Source organism: Somniosus microcephalus, chromosome 4 (genome assembly GCF_052327205.1).
Source record: "Somniosus microcephalus isolate GS21.2 chromosome 4, FLI_Smic_1.0, whole genome shotgun sequence".
Lineage (NCBI taxonomy): Eukaryota > Metazoa > Chordata > Chondrichthyes > Squaliformes > Somniosidae > Somniosus > Somniosus microcephalus.
This window is the reverse complement of record NC_140990.1, coordinates 227,701,329-227,727,750: the sequence shown is the minus strand read 5'-3', so window position 1 is coordinate 227,727,750 and position 26,422 is coordinate 227,701,329. Positions and strand designations below refer to the sequence as shown.

At 45.2% G+C, this 26,422-nt stretch overlaps 1 protein-coding gene across 1 annotated transcript in view; it reads right to left on the bottom strand.

Moving 5' to 3' along the window:
- The window catches only part of LOC147120251 (uncharacterized), a 368,220-nt gene that overhangs the window by 77,980 nt on the left and 263,818 nt on the right, over positions 1–26,422 (bottom strand). The window contains exons 19-21 of the mRNA XM_085985896.1: positions 5,769–5,867; positions 5,630–5,674; positions 1,064–1,162 (exon numbers count right to left, since the gene is read on the bottom strand). Of these exons, the coding sequence (XP_085842022.1) occupies positions 1,064–1,162; positions 5,630–5,674; positions 5,769–5,867 (243 nt within the window). The remainder of the gene's footprint in view (positions 1–1,063; positions 1,163–5,629; positions 5,675–5,768; positions 5,868–26,422) is intronic.

The window sequence follows — 26,422 nt, the reverse complement described above, 5'->3', positions numbered from 1 at the left end:
AAGTGGAGTGCTAAATCAAGCGCTCTAAGTATTTGTTTGACTTAGCTTGGCCACCTCGCCTTTAATCATCGCTCCCGAAGCGGTCGACCGTCCAATGCACGCCTCCTGCAGCTGACGGTGTTTTCGACTAGCACTGCTGCAGGAGTCGGAAGTCAATTTCGGGTCCGGGGTGGTGCTCACGGAGATGACATCACGATCTCCAGGGGAAGGAGATCGAGGCACAACACCGTAGCACCGCCGCAAAACTCCTGCCGAATATGGCGGGAGTCGATGTCAGCACCGCGCCCGGTCGCAAAACCATTTGCGCCCTGTTAGCACCCCCCCCCAGGGGCACTAACGGGACGTACAAAGGCACCCAATTTCGCCCCCAAAGATTTTTTAGGGCATGGAAGACCCTATCAGAAACAGTCGTGGAAGCAGAATCCATAATGGCTTTTAAAAGGAAAGTGGATAAATATTTGAAAAAGAAACATTTAAAAAGGAATGGGACAGGGCAAGCGAATGAGATTAAGTGATTAGCTCTTTCAGAGAGTCAACATTAGCATGATGGGGCAAAAGGTCTCCTTCTATGCTGTAATATTTTGTGATTCTTTGGTGCAACAGGGCATCAACCAGCATTGGAGTACGAAAGCAAAGCTTCAGGGATAGGAAGTTCAGTCTCTGTCTCTGTTCAGTCTCCAATCAGAGCTGAGCGAACCCAGGGGGAGAGAAAACCTAATGGAGGGATTGTTACTGAGATACAATTGTGTACACGCAGTATCAACGAAAGAGAGTGCTGACAGAGGTTTGCAAGGATGGTTCTTTGCCTGTCAGCTGCCAAGTTAATGTAGTACTATTTAATCATGAAGATGTAATTTTTACCTTTGGTCTCTGCAAGAAACAAGACTATATACAGAATGCAGGGATTAGTTTGCCTCTTACACAGCATGAATGGGTGCAAAATAAAGAGGAAATTTCTTTTACACATTAATGTTCTTCACTTCATTTTATCCCAGGAGAAAAAGCAGATGAAATTAAAATTGTCATATTTGTTTCCTATTATTTGAATAATTCAATCTCTTACCCTTTGACCTTTGATCCCCGGAGGTCCAGTGCTCCCTTGTGGGCCAGTAGATCCAGGGGGGCCTGGAAACCCAGCAGCACCACTAGTGCCCGGTGAGCCCTGCATAATGGACAGAAGTACATTAAGTGCTAGTGCAACAACTCGTCTCATTTTAAGACACATTCAGCTAGATTTTTAACTTTTAGGACATCGACCAGTGGAGCAGGCCGGCCACGCATTCTGACAGCGAAGAGTGGCCACGATTTTGAGGCCTGGGGCTCATTTGAATTCGACCAGCGAGCTGCAGGCACTACACAGGTGTATTTTGATCGCCGGGGGGGGGGATCAGGGAGCAATTTTCCTGAGGATTTCTTCCCCTTATTGGGCCTGGGTTGTTTGTTGTTTTCACTCTCCCAGGAGGTTAGATGGCTGCGGAGGGGTGGGAAGTATCTAGTCATCATGCTCCAACTATCATGAGTGTTGGGCAGGCTTGATGGAGCAGCTGGTTTTTTCCTACCTGTCATTTTTGTATGTTTGTGGGTTTATAGCTCTTTTTTGATAAGCATAAAGAGCTATCAAGGAAAGCTGTCTACTGCTGAGGTGGAGATGCATCCAACATTGGCCTGGCCCTTTCAGGTCACAAAGCATGCTCTCTATAGAGCAGTGATCTAATTAGACAGAAGTTGATTAGACCTTAATTGCTGTTGAAATTTTCTTTTATATTGAGAGCTATTTGTAAATCCCCAGCAATTTCTATTTGGCAGGATGGTTGATTATCAAGATGATAACTGGCTTTCTTTTCTTACTCATTTTTTAAAAGTATTGTTCAGTTGTAACTTGTTGCTGTGTTATCATATGGTATGCAAGCCAATCAAGTGCATTTTGAAGTGTGACAGATATGTGAAGAGTGTCTCAAGGGAATTTAAAAGCATGGACAAGGATTTTAAAGTCGATGGGCTAAGGAATGGGGCAGACAATTGAAGACAGCGAGGATGGGATGATAGTAAGTTTCTAGGCTTGGCAGTTTCTTTCACAACCAAGTTAAAATCCGAACTTTCCATATGAGGAAACAGAGGTGTGCATCCATATCCCCAAAAACTCTTGTCACAATGCACACCAATGCTACTGAGCCTTTGAGCTGTTCTACTGAAATGCGTTCACACTTTCAGTATTGTAGAAACACCCCTGCCCGAGAAAGTTAAAAAGAAAACAAGATTATTGAGATAATTACCGAACTTGAAATGTTTTCTGAATGGGGTCAGAATGTAGAAAATCTGACACTATGGGCTGGATTTTCAATGAGGAGGCGGGTAGGAGGCGGGACTACAACTTTCGTGGTTGTAGTCCCGCCTCCATCGAGTTCTAGCCAACCCACGCGATTTTGAATTGATTGACCTTGTTGAGCCCGCCCAGCAGGCTCAGCAGGCCAATTAAGGGCCACCCGGCAACAGGTGACGTCACAGATTAATATTTCATCTGTCAAGACCTTTCGACAGATGAAATATCAGTGTTCGACAGCTGTTTGAAGCTGTCAAACACTGACAATCTGTACTCTAAGTTAATTCCTTCCTGTCAGGATGATTTAGAGATCTCCCTGGAACAGAAAGCTGAATGCTGGAACTTTTGACAGATCGCGACCATTCTGCTTTCTGTGCCGGTGAGATGAGGGATTCCCAAGACCTGAAGGAAGGAAGGCTGTAAAGATATGTAAATGTAAGTACAACTTCTTTAAACACTTTAAACACACCAAACACACTTACCTCTGCACTCATGCACCCATCACTCACCTGAACACCGGACATCTCGACCCCTCCAAGCCCTTCATCCCGACGGCCCGCCTAGCTAACTTGGCGTGGTTTGGAGCCGTCGGGAATCCCACATTTCACCAATGAAAATAGGGATTAGGCTAAAAACTGCCTGTTAACTACCTGTTAACAGGCAGTTAATTGGCACTAACCCCCTTCCCGCCTTGGGGAGGCGGGTCCCAGCGCAGGTCCTTTGAAACTGGCATGGAGGCGGGTTGGGGGGCGGGATGGGTTTGTGCCCCCCGATTTCAGGATTTTAACCCCCCACACACCTCCAATCCCACCTCCACGGCTCAATGAAAATCCTGCCCTATGAATTCTGTCCCATTCAGAAATAGGCTGGCCAAGAGACATTAGAAAATGTCACTGTACATGCATAGAGGACCATTGTGCTGCTTTGCCCATTTTACATTCTTATGATTCCAATTTGGTAATCACATCGAAGGTTTTGTGGGCTTGGATTACTGATGGTCGGAAGTGAGGGGTTAGGAGCGGGAGGTCGATGCTTATTGTTTGTAAAAAATTGCATTCACTGTCTGAATGTAATGGCAAGAGTGCCAGTAGGGGGAGAGAGACATTTATATTTGAGGTCCCCGGCAGTCTAGTGGTGCAGAGGGAGGGAAGAAGGTCTGCATTCAGTTCTCTAGAATTCTGTCCGCTTGTTTCATAAACATATTTTGGAATCAACCATCCAGATTTCAGATGGCTCAATTCCTGGATTGTTTCAAAAGTTTGTCTTAAAGGAATCTGTGGGCATTATTCACATCAGGTTTGAAACAAAATCATTCCAGAGCACTATCCGTGCGGTGCAGACAACTAGGTCACAATTTGCATGTGAAAGTTTAGTTTCTTTGGAATTTATTCTATTGAATAAAATAAAAGGGTATCCTACACTCCCTTAAACAGAATTGTTTGTACCGAAATATTCCAATCAGGTCACTGATCTCAGTGAATTGGAAGAAAGGGGCAGAGGGAGGAGACTGAGAAAGCAAAATTCTTCATGTTGGAAACGTGGGCCTCTAACAGATCTATTCATCGTCAACTACAAAGAATTTACAAACAGGTAGGAATGTGTTTAAATATTGCCTTACAAGTTATTGAAATGTCTCTATAGGATTCATACAATTAATTACATTTGGAGTGCAGTGATTGTTTTGTAAGCAAACATGGCAAACAAACTTTTCACTAATGTAAATGTAATCAGTGGAAACCTTAAAGCAAATATGGACATATCACCCTAAAGGATATATTTTACTAATGCAGTGGTGAACCTGATTGTGCAACAACTATTGGCCAGGAGGAAAGTAATAGCCAACTCTGACTCGCACCCCTGATCTATATGCAAGAAAGCAATCCTTTGAGATCAGTTGCTATGTTAATACAATGTGCACCTCCTGTGAAAGGCAGCAGGATGGTAGGACAGGATTCCATGATGTCAAAGAAGGACACCAAACAAAATCTACACTTTCAGTCAATGGACAATTAGCATTGTGGGAGGCAGGACACAAGAGCTCTGATGAGGTGCAATGTGTATAATGTTAAAGGGGACATCAAGGCAATTCCAAGGTTTGGAGCAGAAGCAGAGGAGATTGAGATATAACCCATCTCTCTGAAATTTGAAGAAGAGCATGGAGGTCCCTACCACAGGCATATACTCCCAAGGTGAGAGGAAGTACCTAGCTTTCAGAGGAGAAGACCACAAATTACACTTGCTTGGCACATATTCCATTCTCTCGCAAAAAATGCAATAAATGTGTTTATCTCGCCATTATCGCTTGTGCCTCCTTTATTTTGTGTATTTCTGATTAAGAGAATGGTAAGGTCACATAATGGGAGCCATTGCTGGTATGGCTGAAGAAAAAAGACAAGCTTATTGATGGCTGATGATTTAATATATCCTGTAATTGTACTGTATAGTTTGTGTAATCTGTGTTCTATGTTGTTTTGATGGGTGAGCATGCATGATCTGATAGCAACCAGCTCAGTATATGGCATTACTGCCCGGGCTCGGTTGATTCCATTAACTAAAGTGGCTGACAATCACATTTTCTCTAATCGCACATTTATCCTGCTCCTTGTCTAAAAAGATAAAAGCAGCCTCCGTGCAACAAACTTGATTGCTGCTATGCTTTTACTGGAACTGGCGAAGACTTTGTCTCCTAGCTCTGCACTGGATTTAAAGACAACAGGTCCACAAGCCCTTTAGTTACATGTAGACAACAATGTGGCCTGCTTAGCTGTATCAGCCTCCCAACCCCAAGATAACAAGATTAGTCAGTGTTTTTCCAAATAGGATAGGCAATTTGTTTCCAACATCAGAAACAGAGTTGGAAAATTGTACACTTCACCTCCAAAACACAAATAGGTCAACCAATGCAATTGGGCAGTTTGCAGCTATTGTGGGTATCATGTCCTACATGTGGAATTTCAGAGCATTTTATTAGTGTTTCCAACACATTGTGGACAATGGAGTAAAGAAGGGAAAGAAATATGTGAAGCATGAGAAAGATTATTGTACAGGAGAAAAATAACGATATGGAAAGGAAAGAAAGATACAAGAATCAACCAGATGCTAGAAGAGAAACACAGAACTAAAAATAGATGACATTAAGTGACAAAAAAAAAAATAGAGGAAAGAAATTGTTTAAAAAAAGTGGTAAGGCTCACATATTTTTACTTAATTTAACTATTAATCAGCTTCTTCAATTCTTCATGGATAAAGTTGAGCTTCATAACCTAGGTCCAAAAGTGGCAAATTAGGATAATTTATAAGAAAACGTACCAATGGGCCTTTAGCACCAAATATTCCATCCATACCAGGCGGCCCCTACAAATAAAGAAAAGGTAGATTAAGCATTTATATGACAGAATGTTCATAGTAAATCAAGTTCTTGAATGTTAATATGTTTTTCAGGACTTACGGTGTTGCCCACAGGTCCGGATTGACCCTGGCGGCCTGGTCCGCCCCGTTGTCCCTGGGGCCCTTCAGGCCCACGAACGCCTGTTGGACCAGCTTCACCCTAAGAACAAATGAAGAAAAAGGAATTGAAAATGAATATATTTGCTCAGTCTTGTCAAATTGTTACAACCACTTTGATATCAAAATATTTAGAGGCATACAAAGATGAATTAATATTCTTTCAGTATTGTGCTTCATAGTCTCAATTTTAAATCCCAATGAAAACTGTGACGGATCAGGCATGCTGGAAAACATAGCAAAATTACTGCAGCTGATTTACCAATATGTGTTAATAAGACAGCCAAGCACTGATTAAACGAGAAACTGTCTACTTAGGTCTTTCAACTTGAAGTATGCTTCACAGCTAACAAGGTTGCAGTTGTGTCAGATTAGCCCTTCTTGGCCCATGGATGAGCTTTTAGCCCCCATTTTAACTCTGTGGCATGCGGGGGCCTTGCTGGGCAGGAAAAGCACCCATCATGGCGCTGGCGTGAGTCCTGAGCCATTTTAACTCCCGGTCCTCATTACCATACTCCAGCGAGGACCCCCCGCCCAATCCAGTGGTAATGAGGAGGTGGCCAGCGGGCGGGAGCAGGATGTTGCGCAGCAGGAAGTCACTGAGGACCCGAGAGAACGGTGGCTGGCATGAGGTAAGTGGTGAGGGGAGGGGGGTCCAGAAGCGATCATGGTTAGGGGTATGGGAGGGAAGCCCAAGCCAATGAAGGCAATGATTCCTCTTATGGTCCAGATAGAGCACTCCTGCTCCTTTTGACCAACAAGGAGACCTTAAGAAAAAATTGAACTTACCTGGGCCTCTTCTGGAGCGGATCCTGCCTCCTGCCAGGTTTCATTGCCGAGTCCGGCACTCGGTGCCTCTGCTGTGCTCGGTAGTTAAAATCACGTCGGGGTCTCAATTACATCATCTAACTCCCGGCATTTAAATATTAATGAGGCTCCCGCCCCCGCCTGCCTGTGTCGAGCGGACCCGATGCTGCTTGGAACTCAGCAGTTAAAATGGCAGAGCATGCAAATGCAGCGGGAAGCATCCGACCGTCACTTTAATTACCTGCCCAGCTCATTCCTGCCAGTAGGGCAGGGTTAAAATCGGGCCTATATGTGTTTGAACTGCAGGATAGCGCTCCCGTATACCTTGGAGTGGTACTGTAAAGAAAGTTTCACCAAAACTTTTTTTATATACAAGTCAAATAGACTTGAACTCTTTCCCTTTAAGCCTATTCGTGATAATAAGTATGGATGTAATTATACTGCAATTTGATGCAAAACAGTTTCGGCTGTGCATTCACAAGAAAGTGACAGCATAACTTTGGTCAGGGCCCAATCCATCCCTGGACTGTGTTAAAGCCAAGCACTATGAGCTCCTCTTGGATAGACCATTCCATGCTCCTTAGGCTCATGATCATGTGGAATATAGTGAAAACAGGTTTAAAAAGTGCCGAGGGAGCTGGTTAGATCTCTTTTACACTTCATAAACTGCCACAGTTTTCTAATATTTCAAAACATTAAAAATGACCAGATGAGAAGCAGAGCTGTGAACACACATGCAGCAATCTCTCCTGTCAGGCAAAATATCATTCAAACCCCACTCATTAGCATAACCTCCAATTATATAGTGTGACATCAGGAAATTATTTATTTTCATTTTAATTTCTGGGACTGAATATCATATTTCAAATATTCATGTAAAATACCCTGGCCTAGAAATTGGGTATAGCCCCGCTTGCGATGTGCAAAGTTTAGCGCCAGGCGCAATTTAGCACCACCTAGCGTGATATTGGGTTGCAGCACCCCTAAAGGTGATTGCGGCACTAAATCAGGTGCTGCACGCTACTCTTAAGGCGCTAACCCGGTGGCGCAACCCAATTTCGCAGCGGCGGGGCACAGCGAAGGTGCTGTCAATAATCACTTTCCCTGAGACACACTGGCGCCGGCCAGCTCTTAAAGGGGCAGGTCAATTGGCATCACCAGACACACTCACTGCCTTGTAGGCCTTCAAAGTGGTGGGAGCCTACCTGTGGCGCACCAGCCTAGCAAGACATGGAAAGGGTGAGGCAGAGGGCGGAACGCCTCACTGATGGGGCATTGGATGCTTTGGTTGGCGTAGTGGAATCAAGGCCAAGGAAGATGGTCGGAATGTGATTTATGTTTTGGACAGTCTCCCGGGTGTGAGAGGCAGTTACGTGTCAGTGTAGTAGTTTTGCTTTCTGTTGCCATAGCTTTCTCATGTTTGAAGGAGCCACATTTTGTGTAATGAAACACTTTCTTCATTTACAATGGCCATGCCTGCTATTTACATGCATCTTGCCCTTCACAGGCTTGGGGGTATCAGACCGGTTCCATTCCTGATCTTGGAATGGCAGCAAGCATTCCATGAGAGGGGCCCAGAAGCTACTTCTGATCAGCCTCTGACGCACAGCCTGAGAAGAGCTGCTCGCGTAGAAGTTCAGGCCAGCAGGCATCTTCTCAGCCACCGACAGAGATGTCCTGCACCTTATCTGAGGCTGCAGATCTGGCTGAAGCAGCTGGCACAGCTCAGTCACCATCTCCTTTCTAAATCGCAGCCTTCTGACACACTGCTCTTCCGGCATGTTCATGTAGGAAAACTGCTGTCGGAAAACCCTGCCAGCATAAGGTCTGCTGTGGCGACGTCTGTTGGCCCTCCTCCATCTGACCATGCCCGCCCCCCTCTCCCAGCGTCTCAGTGCACTTTCCAGATGATTCAGCAGCAGGACTTTCCCCTCCAATGCAGCCCCCATAATAAGTGCCCACAGGAAGGTTCCCCGTTGTCAAGGCTCACCAACAGCAAGGTGATGGTCAGAAGGCTGAAGATCGTCTGCCTGCGCTGGCTCAGTGGTCAAATGGCTCTCAGTGTGCAGCTCAGCAACTCTTTGTAGCTCTCGAGGAAGTTGTGCTCCAAAAATGGCTGCCACTTTTAAACCACACCAGTCCCCTTTAAATAACGCTCCTCCAGCCCGAGAGTGACTTGGTAAGGTCCATGTAAGCTGTCACTATTAGCGCCAGGCGCTACGGAGGGGGGCGCCACTGAATTTCCGGTCCGGGGCGCCCAAAAGTCGTTGCACACTCAAATGACGTCATGATCAGCCTGCGCCCATGAGCGGGCACTAAGATTTAGCGCCGGCGCTAAATGCATGCTCAATATGGGGCGAGGCGCTAGACGCCTTGCGCCCGCCCGGAAATTGGCTAGCGCCCCACTTCTCGGCCTCTTTAGGCGTTAATTGGTGGCGCTAACAACCGAATTTCTCCCCCTCTAGGTTCAAGTTGGTGGTTGTGCAGATGTCACAAGAGTTATCAGGAGGGGTTTAAAATTTCTCCATGTGCTACTGTTCAATATGTTTGTGTCAAATTTCTGTATGAGCTCTTCTAAAAAAAGTCATTAACTTGCTTAAAATATCTGTATTAGGTGTTGGGCATTGAGACTTTTGACACCACTGTATTTCAGTTAAATATTTCAGTTGCCATGTCCAATATGTCAACAGTATCGGTAATGGAAGAAGTGATCTTGAGCAGTGGCCTTTGGGAGATAGCTTTCATCTAGCGAAGAGAAGCTAGGGCACAGAAATCGATTAGAACACAGCCAAGTATTTCAGAAGGTATTACCATCTGGTCCGATAAGTTTAAACCATTGCTATTTTCAGTGTAAGTAATTGGCCTTCATTTAGCCGTTGGTTCTGGTTATTTGTATATCAGACTAAACACCAAAATATAGTCAAAGAGTTAACACCTATTTCTTCAATACAGTATTGTGATATCCTGAGTCTAACTGAACTTCAATTTGTGGATTCTTAGCCTTCATGAAAGGCATAAACAACCTTGCTAACTAATTCAAGCTGGTACTTGCCACTTCCTAATGTGATCATGTCTGCAATGCGTTTGGTTAATTTTTCCCATTGTCTGACTGTCAAAGCTAACTTTACAAATCTTTGCAGCGTTGAATGTTAATGGTGCATTATAGGTCTGATTCCATGGAATGCACATGTTTCAACATTACAAATCTTTTAATTTTTAAGAAATCCAGATACTATAGATTACTGAAATATAGCAAGTGAAGACACTTGAATAAGTCAGATATTTTTATAAATTCATATAAACTCCAGCAGGTCGGGTCAGCTATGCTTCACACTTTGCAGCTATTGTGCCAGATCAGAAGTGGAGTAAAACCAAAGGTACACGAGTCTGAAGTGGTAGGTTATTGAAAATTAAACCATTTATTAACATAATATATGGTGTGACATCAAGGTACTTTTTGTAAATACTTTTCCAAATTAGCTGAGGAATTTACATGCTTTGGGATTTGTCCCACACAAAAATTAAAGTTCCTCTGCCTACACTTTGGCATGTTTAAGTACATTTGGCTGTTTGCCAAAAAATTTTTTTTTTTAACAAATATCCCTTCAATATTTTTTCTCCACTTTTCATCTTCTGAAGGCACTGACTCATGGTTGGGTACGGTTCCACAGACAGCAACTTTCCATTACCATGCACGTCTAGGAGGGCTATTAGTAATCAGAAGCAAACGGCTTGGTTAACTTTCCCACTCTATACTGAATCACCCCAGCGCTGCCCAACTGAGATCAGTTCACTCAGCACAGACTAGGCATTAAACAAGGGACTCTCCTGGTCTGCATTACTCAGTGGCCCAGCACAGTGTATTTACTCACTGTGCCATTGAGGCTCCTGAAAACTGTCTCTAATACATGACATTTAGAAGATTTCAATCTTCGTATTAGAGATCAACACCAGGGGCCAGTCACTCGGATTGTCAATTACAATAATGTCAGTTTCACTACACTTATTCCTCCATCAAGCCTGCAATTACTCCTTCAACCATTGCTGTGAATAAGGTCACAAGGTTTACACTGTTCACAGCAACGACTGAATGAGAAGCATCAAATAAGTGGCCAGGCATTAAGTGAACTCAACTGCAGCTAATGTTTTACATATTTTGTATAGCTTTAACGTATCTTAAGGAGTGCATCTTGGCTCATCGGTAGCATTTCTGCCTGTGTTGACATCCAGCAGGGCACTGGCGTCCGATGAGAGTAGAGTGAACTGGTGACCACCATCTCCCACCTCTCCCCAACCCCACCCCCCAGTGCATTGAGCCAGTTCTCCTGGTGGAAGTTGTGGCTCATGCCAATGATCTGTCCACATAAAGAGGGAATGTGTTACAGAAAAAACCCAGAGCACAATCTGCTGGATGTAAAACAATGGAAGAAAACTAGGCACGGAAAAGAAGAATGAATATTGAAGTATTTTTTCATGAACCACCATAATGTTTCTGGAGTGGTGCTTTGAGAGGTGTAAAATCAGCAGTTACTGAATTTACTACAAATTTCTTCATGAAGCATCATTTTCAGTTACCGGCTGGAAACTGTCTCTCGAGCAGTAGAACATGCTGCTCAACTTTCCCACTACATCAGCCAAATCTGCCTCGGTTTTCCAGTACGTCTGTGTATTAATGACTTCACAGAGTAAACATCTGTACACATATCTGCTGTGTTGAGGAGACTGAATCAGCATTTCCTTGACAGCTGTTCACCCCAAGGAAAAACCCCTGTAAGGACGTGAAGTTTAATATGTGATAGTTTTCTTGTTTGTCAGATTGCAAGGGAATCATACCCTTCGTCTGTGCCAGAACAGCTAGGGGGAGAAATTCGGTTGTTAGCGCCAGCGATTAACACCTAAAGAGGCCGAGAAGTGGGGTGCTAGTCAATTTCCGGGCGGGCGCCCAAATTGAGCATGCATTTAGCGCCAGCGCTAAATCTTAGCGTCCGCTCATGGGCGCAGGCTGATTATGACGTCATTTGAGTGTGCAACGCCTTTTGGGCGCCCCGGACCGGAAATTCAGTGGCGCCCCCCTCCGTAGCGCCTGGCGCTAATAGTGACAGCTTACCTGGACCTTACCAAGTCGCTCTCGGGCTGGAGGAGCGTTATTTAAAGGGGACTGGTGTGGTTTAAAAGCGGCAGCCATTTTTGGAGCACAACCTCCTCAAGAGCTACAAAGAGTTGCTGAGCTGCACACTGAGAGCCATTTGACCACTGAGCCAGCGCAGGCAGACGATCTTCAGCCTTCTGCCCATCACCTTGCTGTTGGTGAGCCATGACAACGGGGAACCTTCCTGTGGGCACTTATTATGGGGGCTGCATTGGAGGGGAACGTCTGGAAAGGGCACTGAGACGCTGGGAGAGGGGGGCGGGCATGGCCAGATGGAGGAGGGCCAACAGACGTCGCCACAGCAGACCTTACGCTGGCAGGGTTTTCCGACAGCAGTTTTCCTACATGAACATGCCAGAGGAGCAGTGTGTCAGAAGGCTGCGATTTAGAAAGGAGGTGGTGACTGAGCTGTGCCAGCTGCTTCAGCCAGATCTGCAGCCTCAGATAAGGTGCAGGACATCTCTGTCGGTGGCTGAGAAGATGCCTGCTGGCCTGAACTTCTACGCGAACGGCTCTGCTCAGGCTGCGCATCAGAGGCTGATCAGAAGTAGCTTCTAGGCCCCTCTCACGGAATGTTTGCTGCCATTCCAAGAACAGGAATGGAACCGGTCTGATACCCCCAAGCCTGTGAAGGGCATGATGCATGTAAATAGCAGGCATGGCCATTGTAAATGAAGAAAGTGTTTCATTACACAAAATGTGGTTCCTTCAAACATGAGAAAGCTATGGCAACAGAAAGCAAAACTAATACACTGACACATAACTGCCTCTCACACCCGGGAGACTGTCCAAAACATAAATCACATTCCGACCATCTTCCTTGGCCTTGATTCCACTGCGCCAACCAAAGCATCCAATGCCCCATCAGTGAGGCGTTCCGCCCTCTGCCTCACCCTTTCCATGTCTTGCTAGGCTGGTGCGCCACAGGTAGGCTCCCACTGCTTTGAAGGCCTACAAGGCAGTGAGTGTGTCTGGTGATGCCAATTGACCTGCCCCTTTAAGAGCTGGCCGGCGCCAGTGTGTCTCAGGGAAAGTGATTATTGACAGCACCCTCGCTGCGCCCCGCCGCCGCGAAATTGGGTTGCGCCGCCGGGTTAGCGCCTTAAAAGTAGCGTGCAGCGCCTGATTTAGTGCCGCAATCACCTTTAGGGGCGCTCTAACCCAATATCGTGCTAGGTGGCGCTAAATTGCGCCTGGCGCTAAACTTTGCGCATCGCCAGGACTAGCGCCCCAAACGCGGCTATACCGAATTACTAGGCCCTAATGTTTTCCTTTGCCCTATGCAGTATGATTAATTCATTTGTCTGATTCTTTAATGAATCTAAATGCCAATTAACATTTAACCAGAGTTTAGAATGCCAAATACAGGAAACTTTCTGGTATCCGGTACTGACGGGACCGAGCTGGTGCCGTCCCATCAAAACTGCCGTAGAAACCAGCGCTAATATTAAAACATACGAAGCTTCTGAGCTCCGTGTGAAGCAACAAACCCTGTGCTTCAAAACAGTCGGCGTAGCTTGCAAGCGTCTCTGTAGCTAAGCAACAGCTTCAGCTAGAACTTGCAGAGCCACGACTGCAGAAAAAAAGCAACGAAAAGAAAAAAAACATCTGAACCGACTCCTGAATTTTGCCAGTGGATAGAGCTTTCTGGACATTTAACCTCCGGATAAACGAAAGTTTCTTGTAAATGGTTCTTTCACCAAGATGCTTTATCCTGCATGATGGTAAAGCTGCTTATTTGCTGATCTTTTAAAAGGAGAAAGCATTGTATTTATCCAGATACTGCCACAAAAGGAGAGAGAAGCAGTTTATCTGGATGACTGAAGATATCCACTGAAAATAACAACACATTGGAAAGGACTGTTTTCCCTATTTAATGGCACCATTCAACTCAAATACCGGTTTGGTCCTCGTGCCTGCTTGCAGCAATATTAAGTCATAGTGCCAGCCCAGCTCTGTTTGCTGTTTAATGAATCTAAATGCCAATTAACATTTAACCAGAGTTTAGAATGCCAAATACAGGAAACTTTCTGGTATCCGGTACTGACGGGACCGAGCTGGTGCCGTCCCATCAAAACTGCCGTAGAAACCAGCGCTAATATTAAAACATACGAAGCTTCTGAGCTCCGTGTGAAGCAACAAACCCTGTGCTTCAAAACAGTCGGCGTAGCTTGCAAGCGTCTCTGTAGCTAAGCAACAGCTTCAGCTAGAACTTGCAGAGCCACGACTGCAGAAAAAAAGCAACGAAAAGAAAAAAAACATCTGAACCGACTCCTGAATTTTGCCAGTGGATAGAGCTTTCTGGACATTTAACCTCCGGATAAACGAAAGTTTCTTGTAAATGGTTCTTTCACCAAGATGCTTTATCCTGCATGATGGTAAAGCTGCTTATTTGCTGATCTTTTAAAAGGAGAAAGCATTGTATTTATCCAGATACTGCCACAAAAGGAGAGAGAAGCAGTTTATCTGGATGACTGAAGATATCCACTGAAAATAACAACACATTGGAAAGGACTGTTTTCCCTATTTAATGGCACCATTCAACTCAAATACCGGTTTGGTCCTCGTGCCTGCTTGCAGCAATATTAAGTCATAGTGCCAGCCCAGCTCTGTTTGCATGTGATAATAAAGATGGCCAGAACTTTTTGGGATGTAGGCAACACTGGCAAGGTAGCATTTATTGCGCCATTGCTCCTTGCCCAGAGGGAATTAACAGTTAGCCACATACTAGGCACTGCAGTCACATGTAGGCCAGACTGTGTAAGGACAGCAGGTTCCCTTCCCTGAAGGGCATCAGTGAACTAGTTGGTTCTCTAGGACAATCCAGTGGCATTTCAGGTTATATTTCTGCTGCTAGCCCACAAATTACCATAGTGGGATTTGAATTTATGACTGTCTGGAGTGGGGCTCAAACACATAACCTTCCGACTCACAGGCAGGAATGCTATCGCTGAGCCAAGGCTCACTCCTTAAAGATTCATTAAAGATAAACCAAATATTTAAAACATTAGCTGCAGTTGAGTTCACTTAATGCCTGGCCACTTATTTTGATGCTTCTCATTCAGTCGTTGCTGTGAACAGTGTAAACCTTGTGACACTGTTCACAGCAATGATTGAAGGAGTAATTGCAGGCTTGCAGTTGATCGAGGAATAAGTGTAGTGAAACTGACATTATTGTAATTGACAATCAGAGTGACTGGCCCCTGGTGTTGATCTCTAATACGAAGATTGAAATCTTCTAAATGTCATGTATTAGAGACAGTGGCCTAGAAATTCCCTTGGGTTTGCGCCCATTTAGGGGCGCAAGAGTGGGTTGCGCCGGAAGTTGCGTCGCCGCTGAAATTAGGTGGGCCTTTAAACCGGCGTAAGCCGGTAGCGCTGCGCCGGCACCGATGACGTCATCGGTGTGCGCAGCGCCCCGGTACCGCCCGAAATCACGCCGATCCCCATCTTCAGTAGCGGCCGCCTCTTCCCTGGCGGCCGCTAACAACGTTTTGAAAACCTGGCCGTGCTGCAGCCTTAGAGGCGCTATTTAAAGCGGAGGTGCGGCCAGCCGCTTTTTCGGCGGCCGCCTGCCCGCACCTCCTTCCCCGGCCAGTTTTCAGGAACCTCAATGGCCGCTACTGAAGATGGGGATCGGCGTGGTTTCGGGCGGTACCGGGGCGCTGCGCACACCGATGACGTCATCGGTGCCGGCGCAGCGCTACCGGCTTACGCCGATTTAAAGGCCCACCTAATTTCAGCGGCGACGCAACTTCCGGCGCAACCCACTCTTGCGCCCCTAAATGGGCGCAAACCCAAGGGAATTTCTAGGCCACTGTGCTGGGCCACTGAGTAATGCAGATCAGGAGAGTCCCTTGTTTAATGCCTAGTCTGTGCTGAGTGAACTGATCTCAGTTGGGCAGCACTGGGGTGATCCAGTATAGAGTGGTAAAGTTAACTAAGCCGTTTGCTTCTGATTACTAGTTACAAGAACCTAAGAATTAGGAGCAGGAGTAGACCATACAGCCCTTCGAGCCTGCTCTGCCATTCAATAAGATCATGGCTGATCTTCAATCTTAATTCCACTTTCCTGCCCGATCCCTATATTCCTTGATTCCTCAAGAGTTCAAAATCTATCTCTCTCAGCCTTGAATATACTCAATGATTCAGCATCCACAGACCTTTGGGGTAGAGAATTCCAAAGATTCACAACCCTCTGAGTGAAGAAATTCCTCCTCATCGCAGTCTTAAATGGCTGACCCCTTATCCTGAGACTATGCCTCCTAGTTCTAGACTCGCCAGCCAGGGGAAACATTCTCTCAGCATCTATCCTGTCAATCCCCCCTCAGAATCTTGTATGTTTAAATGAGATCACCTCTCATTCTTCTAAACTCCAGAGTATAGGTCCATTCTACTCAATCTCTCCTCATAGGACAGCCCTCTCATCCCAGGAATCAATCTAGTGAACCTTCATTACACCGCCTCTAAGGCAAGTATATCCTTCCTTAGATAAGAAGACCAAAACTGTGCACAGTACTCCAGGTGTGGTCTCACCAAGGCCCTGTATAATTGTAGCAAGACTTCCTTACTCTTGTACTCCAACCCCCTTGCAATAAAGGCCAACATGGTATTTGCCTTCCTAATTGCTTACTGTACCTGCATGCCAACTTTCTGTGTTTCCTGAATGAGGACACCTAAATCTCTCTGAACAATATTTCATCAAGTAGGTCGGTTGTAGACTCATGTGTTGCCCAAACAGTGACTAACCATTTAAAAACTATTCTGTTTTTCTATTCTTCCTACCAAAGTGAATTCCCCACATCATACTCCATCTGCCACTTACTGCCCACTTACTTAACCTGTCTATATCCTTTTGTAGGCTCTTTGTGACCTCCTCACAGCTTACTTTCCCATCTAGCTTTGTATTGTCAGCAAACATGGATACATTACACTCAGTCCTTTCATCTAAGTTATTAATATAGATTGTAAATAGCTGAGGCCCAAACACTGATCCTGGTGGCACCCCACTTGTCACAGCCTGCCAACCTGAAAATGATCCGTTTATCCCTACTCTCTGTTTTCTGTCAGTTAACCAATCCTCTATCCATGCTAATATATTAACCCGAACTCCATGAGCCCTGATCTTGTGTAACCTTACCTTGCAGCAACTTTATCAAATGCCTTTGGAAATCCAAATATACTACGTCCACTGGTTCCCCTTTATCTACCCTGTTAGTTACATCCTCAAAAAACTCTAAATTTGTCACATGATTTTCCTTTCATAAAACCATGTTGACTCTGCCAAATCATATTTTGATTTTCTAAGTACCCTGTTGTCGCTTCCTTAATAATGGATTCTAGCATTTTTCCGATGACTGATGTCAGGCTAACTGGCCTGTAGTTCTCGGTTTTCTCTCTCCCTCCTTTCTTGAATAGCGGGGTTACATTTACTATCTTCCAATCTGCTGGGACCATTCGAGCATCTAGGGAATTTTGGAAGATCACAACCAATGCATTCACTATCTCTGCAGCCACCTCTTTTCGAACTGTAGGATGTTGACCATCAGGTCCAGGGGATTTGTTGGCTTTTAGTCCCATTAGTTTCTTAAGTACTTTTTCTCTACTGATGTTAATTACTTCACGTTCCTCATTCTCATTAGCCCCTTGGTTCCCTACTTTTTTTGGTATGCTTTTTGCGTCTTCCACTGTGAAGACAGATACAAAATATTTATTTTAAGTCTCTGCCATTTCCTTATTCCCCATTATAATTTCTCCTGTCTCAGCCTCTAACTCTAAGGGACCAACACTTAATTTTGCTATTTCCTTCCTTTATGCATACTTGTAGAAGCTCTTACAATCTGTTTTAATATTTCTTGCTTGTTTACTCTCATTGTATTTTCTCCCTTTTTATCAATTTTTGGTCATCCTTTGCTGGTTTCTAAAGCTTTCCCAATCCTCAGGCTTACGACTATTCTTTGCAACATTATAAGCCTTCTCTTTTAATCTAATACTATCCTTAACTTCTTTAGTTAGTCACAGATGGATCACTTTTCCCGTGGAGTTTTTATTTCTCAATGGAATATATATTTGTTGAGAATTTTGGAATATTTCTTTCTAGTCCAGTGCCACAACCACTAGATCCCCATACACCATCCAATGGCATCTAAATGCCAATCAAAATTTTAGTGCGAGACGAGATGAGACATCAACACTGAATGAAATTTGAAAAGTAGCCAGATGTTACCTTCAGATAATCTTACATCAGTTCCCAACATAGAATATATAGTTCTTTCACTTATTTCACTCCCCATTCATACTACAGTTTTTGCATCTATAATGTGAAAAATGGCACGTTGACACAAAAACCATAGTACAATTGAAACAAATAAAACTGTGTACTATTCTAGTAGGGAACCATTTAAATTAAAACATCAAGGTCGGGAGATGACCGTCCACTTCATTTAAATGGGCAGGGAGTTAGCTGGACCACCAGGAGCAGCAGTGGGAGACCCAGACTCTTTTACAGCCCGCCAGACAGCTGCCCACTCAAAATGGGCAGAAAAAGGTAGCTGGCTGGCTGCTGCTGGCAGTTGAAGATTGGGCGCCTAAATGTGAACCAATCAAAAACCACATTCATTACACACAAGCTACCAATCACCAACCAGCAACCACCACAGCAGCAACTAAATCACTCAGCTTATTTTTTCAAAGCTACCACTTCAGAATCAGTAACTACCACAAAAAAATGACCAATAAAAACACTCAATTGGTTCCAAGCTGAGTGAGTGGCCATTTTGTTTGTGCACACAGAAATAAAAAGAACATTTATATAACACAATAAAGAGATAAATAATTAAACAATTCAACATAATATAACTTAAGATATTGATAAACACATCCATGGACTGTTATAAATCCCTTCTATGGTTTTTCTCCCCATACACTTCCCATCCTCTATGTTGAGCTCCTGATTATTTTAGTCATAGTCATAGAGTCATAGGGGTCGATTTTAACTCAGGTGCGGGGAATTGGCGGGTTCCCCAAATTTTGTGATTCTGACATGATTCTAAATGGGTCTGTGAGACTGATGCAATTTTAACTCAATTGGCCAATTGATTTCCAGCGTGTGGGAAGCCTTGGCAATTGAGTATTTCCAGTCAGAAAGTCACAGAATATGACATCATCATTGCTGCTGCTTCTAAGGTCCACAGCAAGCCTTGCTTCCTCTGCAGGCTCCCAAACTTCACCATTAAGATGGCACAGGAGCCTACAGGAGCAACGGTCAGCGGGAGGGCCAGATCTGCCCCCAAATTTGATGAGGCTTCACTCCAGGCATTGCTGGATGGTGCTAGGGCCCACAGGCAGGTCCTGTTCCCTTCTTCAGGGAGGAAGAGGCCTCCCAGTCAGACCAAGGCTGTGTGGCTACAGGTGGCAGGTAAAGTCAACTCCTTGGGGCTCACACAAAGAACGTGGTTGCAGTGCAGGAAAACAGAGCTCACAATAAAAGAGAACAAGCGAGGACAGGAGGAGGGCCACTATCAGTAGCCCACCTCACCCCCTGGAAGGAGGCGATCCTGGAGATCGTAGGACTGGAGGATGAAGCGCAAGTGGGGGACGGACAGACGGGTGCATCACAGCAAGCTGGTGACAGAATAGTTTTCCATCTCTCTCATTGACATTGCATGAGTCGCTGATAATGATTCTGAAGCTATAACAGATGGACCTATGATCATCTGCAATATGCATGTAACCTTGACCTCACATCTCTAACTCTTTCCTTCACTCCCCCACAGGACCATCGAGAGCCCCCATCCCCACTGTCCAGGAGGAAGAGCCTCAGCTTCCAGACTCCTCAGAGGAATCTGCAACCTCTGAGGGCGCAACGTCAGCTGAATTCAGCGCACCGACACTCACACCTCGGTGGGACCTTCGGGACATAGAGTAGTGTTGTTACCTGGTGTATCACAGCTCACAAGTGAGCATCAGCAGATTGTGGAGACAGGGACAGCAGTGGAGAGTGCTAGTCGGAGGGCGCAGGACTCTGCCAGCTCGGCTCAGCTGCATGTAGACCCTCTGCCTCTGGGTCCATCCATAAGATCAGTGGGGCTGGAACTCCAGGAACAGATGCAGGAGTCTCTGGCAGGTTTTGTGTCCAGGGTCGATGTGAGTGTGGAGCGAATGGAGGAGTCCATAGCAAACATGAGCAGAGCTTTTGTGGAGTCATTGGCGCATGAACGCATCACCATGGAAAGGATGGCAACCTCCATGGAGGAGATAAGTCGCCAGGGTATGGAAAACATGGTGAGTACTCATAATAGAATGACATCTCTTGAGGAGCGATGGGCATCTATTGAACAGAGAAACCAGACCTTCATGGAAGTCCTTCTGAGTAGGACTGCCAGTGCAGATACGGGTCCCCATGGCCTCCTGATGTGTAGCAAGGTGCTCTCAAGCCACTTCCAAGCGCTGGCCCCTTCTGGCCTGTGCAGTTTCAGGTGGGTGAGCAGCAGGCTGGCGCTCCTGTTGTTGCTGCTGTTTTTCCTGGTTCTGCTGGTGCTGCAGCTGGTGTTCGAGCTCATCTAATGCCCAGAAGGGAAGGAAATAAATGGCTCCCATGCTTCTGGTGTATGACTCCATTGAGGAAGCGCTGAGTGAGGGTGGCGAGAGGGGTTTCCCAGGAGGTCACACTGGAGATGTGTGTGAGGCTCCAACCTTCCACAGGTGTGGCTAGGCCTGGTAAAAGTTGCCCCAGACCTGAGACAACAAAGTCCTGCCACCTGCAAATGATGACTGATCAAATATCCTCTTTACTGTTGGACCTGCAGCTGATAGTCAACAAGCCAATAGTGCTCACGCTAGGTTTCACAGGCGTGATCCCCACCAGGCGTGTTTTATGTGGGAAAAGGGTTAAACAGGCAAGGGCCTGTTAAAATGGGATTACGAAGGCCAATTAGTGCTCTTTAAGGGCCCTAAAGACCAGTCCCGCCTGTTGCAGGCGGGACTGATTCGGGTCAATCAGACAGGCCTATGTTAAAATGGCGTGGAGGCGGGAACCAGGTTGGGGGGGGGGGTCCCGACCTCCAGGTTTTGCGATTTTAACCCCCCCGCCCGCCTCAAAGCCCGCCTCACGGCCCAATGAAAATCGAGGCCATAGAGTTATACAGCACAGAAAGAGGCCGTTCGGCCCATCATGTCCGCACCGGCCATCAAGCCCTGTCTATTCTAATCCCATTTTCCAGCACTTGGTCCGTAGCCTTGTATGCTATAGCATTTCAAGTGCTCATCTAAATGCTTCTTGAATGCTGTGAGGGTTCCTGTCTCTACCACCCTTTCAGACAGTGAGTTCCAGATTCTAACCACCCTCTGGGTGAAAAAGTTTTTCCTCAAATCCCCTCTAAACCTCCTGCCCCTTACCTTGAAACTATGCCCCCTGGTTATTGACCCCTCTACTAAGGGGAAAAGTTCTTTTCTATCTACCCTATCTATGCCCCTCATAATTTTGTACACCTCAATCAGGTCCCCCCTCAGCCTTCTCTGCTCTAAGGAAAACAACCCCAGCCTCTCCAGTCTCTCTTCATAGCTGAAGCGCTCCAGCCCAGGTAACATCCTGGTGAATCTCCTCTGCACCCTCTCCAAAGCAATCACATCCTTCCTATAGTGTGGCGACCAGAACTGCACACAGTATTCCAGCTGTGGCCTAACTAACATTTTGTACAGCTCCATCATAACCTCGTACGATAGCAAAATACTGCAGATGCTGGAAATCCGAAATAACAACAGAAAATGCTGGAAAAACTCAGCAGGCCAGGCAACATCCGTGGAGAGAAATTAGAGTCAACGTTTCGGATCAAAACCCTTTATCAAGACTAAAGAGGCACAGGGAATGAAATGGATTAAGAGGCCGGGCTGGGAGAGAACAAAAGAGAAGAGCCATTAAGAGGTATTCAAAACGAGACGAGATGGTGATAGGACAAGTGGAGACAAAAGACGGCTCTAGATTAGGTGTGAAATGCGCTGGCAGAGTGGGAGACAGCTGCCATGTGGGAGAGAGAAAAAAAAAGGAAAGGGGGGGGGGAAACCGAAACAAAGGTGCGGATTAAAAAAAATAAGTAAAAATGTAATAGGGGCCGAGGTTATGAACCTCCCTGCTCTTATATTCTATGCCTCGGTTAACGAAGGCAAGTATCCCATATGCCTTTTTAACCACCTTATCTACCTGTCCTGCTGCCTTCAGGGATCTATGTATATGCACACCAAGGTCCCTCTGATCCTCTGTCCTTCCTAGGGTCCTGCCATTCATTGTGTATTCCCTTGCCTTGTTAGTCCTCCCAAAATGCATCACCTCACACTTTTCAGGGTTAAATTCCATTTGCCACTGTTCTGCCCATCTGACCAACCTGTCGATATCATCCTATAGCCTGAGGCTTCCCTCCTCGCTATGTTGGGTTAGGTAAGTACCTGAAGAGCAACTGTCACTGACATTTTTTTCACTACATCCTAAACCATTCAAATTATTGTAATACAAAAGGAAATACACTTGATTTGGACTATTTTTAGTCGGAGCAGAATACCAAACTAAATTATCCTGCACTAGTTGAATACACATTGCCAATAAAAGTTACATTTTATCTGTAATGGTATGCTTTAGTGGGAAATATTCGTGTTGCTTTAGTGGGGGAATAAATTTTATTTTTTTAGCTGGAATTGAACAATATAATGCAGGAACTTCAATCCCAAGTGTGAGATGAAATTCCTGGAATATCTAAACTCATGCTGATTACATTTAAGGAATAGATGATATGGTCATGTGCATTGTAATGCAGCTCTTCAGGAACTAACCAAGAACAAACATCATCATGTACCATTCTTTTCATTTAATTCAAAACTGGCAGCAGTATAAAATGCATAAACATCAGTATCTGTATGTACGATTTTAACATGGAGCATGTTCAGGGTGGGGTGGGGTGTGAAGCAAGAGGAAAACGCCGTGGAGACTTCAGCCTGAGGCCTGGGCTATTTTAACTCCCTGGCCTCATTTAAATAATGTAGTACTGTCTCCTGTGGGAGTGACGTGGCCAGAGCAGAAATTGAGACGGGAGCCTGAGGACTCCGGGCCCCAAGGGAACAGTTCCCAGCACGAAGTTACTGCCGGGAGGTGTTTCCACAGACAATGCTGGCACTGGGAGGGGGAGGACAAGCTGGCGCTGGGGAGGCCCAAGAACTCCTTGTGGGACCCAGGAAAGCACTCCTGCTTCTCCTGCCCTACAAAGAATCACAAGAAAAGATCAATTTAAATACTTCTGTTGGCCTCTCCCGGCCTCTCTGCCAGGTCCTATGAGCCTGACATCATCGGGCCGCAATTTTCACCTTTTAATTAGGTCCTACCTAACACCCAGCCTGCATCATTCCCACCGTGTAGGCTGGGTTAAAATCAGGTTGTGTTTGAGTGGAAGCACGATGACTCTAACTAGAGGAATTTATTGGAATTTTTGCTAATTCTGGTAAAGTCATCCCTGCCATTGATGTTCATTAAATGCACTGTTACACTTCAGTGCCAGTTTGAGACTGGTATCTGCTTAAGAGTAACGTAGTGCTGGCAGTGCACAAGTACCCTACGTCACTTTCTGGTCAGGCAAAGGTCACTGGCATCTAAATGTAAATTAAATGAATGTTATCAAAAAAGCAACAGATCACTAGCGTGCTTCCTCACAATAAACATAAAGTTTAAAGTTTGCTTTTTAGAATGCTGCTATGCTACAGCTGCTACGAAGCCAAAGTGGTCCTCAAGGTGGTTTCACACTACTTGCCAAAATTCCATCTGGCTAGCTTTGTTCCCAAGTTATAGTCCACAGTTTGCTTCAATACAAAGCTGCAACTACTTTACGTCACTGGAAACCAAACATTATAGCTGAACTGTAGGTTTCTCTGAGGCTGTTGTAATCTCAATGTCAAAATATTACAGTTGACTACAGTTGGTAACAAAGGTCAAAATCAGCCAAAAGATAAATTAATAATGCTCTAGAACAAATGTCTCGCACTTATTTAGGATCTTTTCACATCTCTCAGAAATATGCTAAGGATTTACTTATAGAGCGCAGTTTCTGTTTTTATGGAGACAAATGTAGTAGTCAATTTGCATACAGCAAAATCCCACAAAGAGCCACTGGATGAATGCCTAATTAATCTATTTTTGGTAGTGTTGCTTTGCAGTTATTGTCTTCCTGAACAACAACAACAACTTGTATTTATATAGCACCTTTAACGTAGTAAAACGTCCCAAGACACTTCACAGGAGTATTATAAGACAAAAAAATTGACACTGAGGTACATAAGGAGAAATTAGGGCAGGTGACTAAAAGCTTGGTCAAAGAGCTATGTTTTAAGGACCGTCTTAAAGGAGGAAAGAGAGGTAGCGAGGCAGAGAGGTTTAGGCAGGAAATGCCAGAGCTTAGGGCCTAGGCAACAGAAGGCACGGCCACCAATGGTTGAGTGATTATAATCGGGGATGCTCAAGAGGGCAGAATTAGGGGAGCGTAGATATCTCAGGGGGGTTGTGGGGCTGGAGGATGTAACATTTGCATATTGATTTATCATTGGCCCGCAGGCATCTGTAAGGAATACCTATTATATTCACATGTGATCACATGCTGAGTTGTCATTGGCCTGCAGGCATCTGTAAGGACTGCTATTGTTTAGAAGACCAAGGGGTCCTGACTCCATCTTGTCCATACGGTGCTGCACTGTTGTGAGTCAGATCAGACCTAATGCTTCATTAAAATAGTTTAAATTGTAATACTCCGTTGTCCTGCAATTTATTATTTTTGTACAAAGTGTGCAAAACAAGACATGGTGTCAGAACAGGAATTTGAAATGGACATCGTTGGAGCTCCCTTACTCCGAATGAATTGGGAATCTTTGAACTTACATAGAGAATGGTGCAAGTTCAAGCAACATGTGGAGTTAATGTTCTCGGGTCCGTTGAAAAGCAAAGGGGAGGAAGAAAGATGCAGCTACCTACTCCTGTGGATCGGAGAAAAAGGGAGAGACATTTTTAACGCATGGTCTCTCACTGCGGTTGAAGCAAAGGTACTGAATAGTTATTTTGACCGTTTTGAATCATATGTGATGCCCAAGACAAATACGATATTCACTAGGTACAAGTTTCAGGAGAAAGTACAAGGAGCTAGTGAGTCGTTTGAACAGTTCGTGACTGAGTTAAAACTGCTGGTAAAAGACTGTGTATATGCAGATAAACATGAGATGGTCAGAGACCGCATCGTGTTTGGAATACATTCAGCTAAAGTGAGAGAGAAACTTTTGAATGTTGGGTCCGGGCTAACGCTGAACAAAGCTATGGACATAGCTAGATCGCACGAGATAGCCCAAGCACAGCTGAAAACCATAACCGGCGCCACGAACAGCTCGCGTGAACAGACAGTGCACACAGTTAATAGACACACACAAAAGAACACTGCCCAGAGAGCGTGTTTCAGAACAGAAAGAACAGTCAGAGTTCTAAAAATGGGCGACAGACATAAAACGCTTCAAAAACTGTGGATATTGTGGAAACAACTGGCATGGAGAAAAGGAGTACTGCCCTGCCAAAGGAAGGCAATGTACTAAATGTGGTAAATGGAACCACTTTGCTAAAGTTTGCAAGCCTGTTTTCGGAAAAGCAGTACACATAGTGAGTACAGCCAAATGCCAGATAGAGAGCCAAATGCAGAGGAACTGTTTATTGATTCTGTGTCACAGAAAAAACAGATTTCAGAGACTGAGCAAGCTTTTGCCGATATTGAGATAGGAAAACAGGGCAAAGAGCTTAAGTTTAAACTAGACACTGGATCTCAGGTTAATGTAATTCCTCTGAGTGAGTATCACAGCTTGAAGGATGAGTGTGAGCTACAGCCCACCTCACGCAGACTGACCGGCTATGGGGGTGAGCAGCTCATTGTAAAAGGCACAGGCGTGATGAAATGTAAGTACAAAGAAAGCGACGTGATGTTGAACTTTTACATTGTTGACGCTCAAGCACCTCCAGTGCTAGGTCTAAAGGCATGTTTGGACATGGACATCGTCAAGCTAGTGCTATCATTGACAGCACCAGTTGAGAAGCAGACAGTCATGGAGGAGTTTGCTGACATTTTCAAAGGAATCGGACTATTCCCAGGTGAATGCACTATTCACCTTGACCCAGCAGCAACCCCTGTGGTTTGCCCACCGAGAAGGATATCCCTTGCTCTACGTAGTCGCCTGAAGGAGGAGCTGCAGAGCATGGAGAATACAGAAATCATCGTCCGGGAAACAGAACCGACAGAGTGGGTCAACGCGTTAGTAGTGGTTGAGAAACCACGTAGAGGCAAGCTCAGAGTCTCTCTCGACCCCAGAGATTTGAACAAGGCTATCAAACGCCCTCACTACCCTCTACCAACGCTAGATGACATCACACCCAAGCTAGTAGGAGCACGTTACTTCAGTGTAATGGACGCACGATCAGGATACTGGACTATCAAGCTCACGGAAGAGTCATCTAAGCTAACAACATTCAACACACCATTTGGATGCTACCGATTTCTGCATTTACCATTTGGTCTTATCTCAGCTCAGGATGAATTCCAGCGGAAGAGCGACAAAACCTATGAAGGCCTCGACGGAGTAGT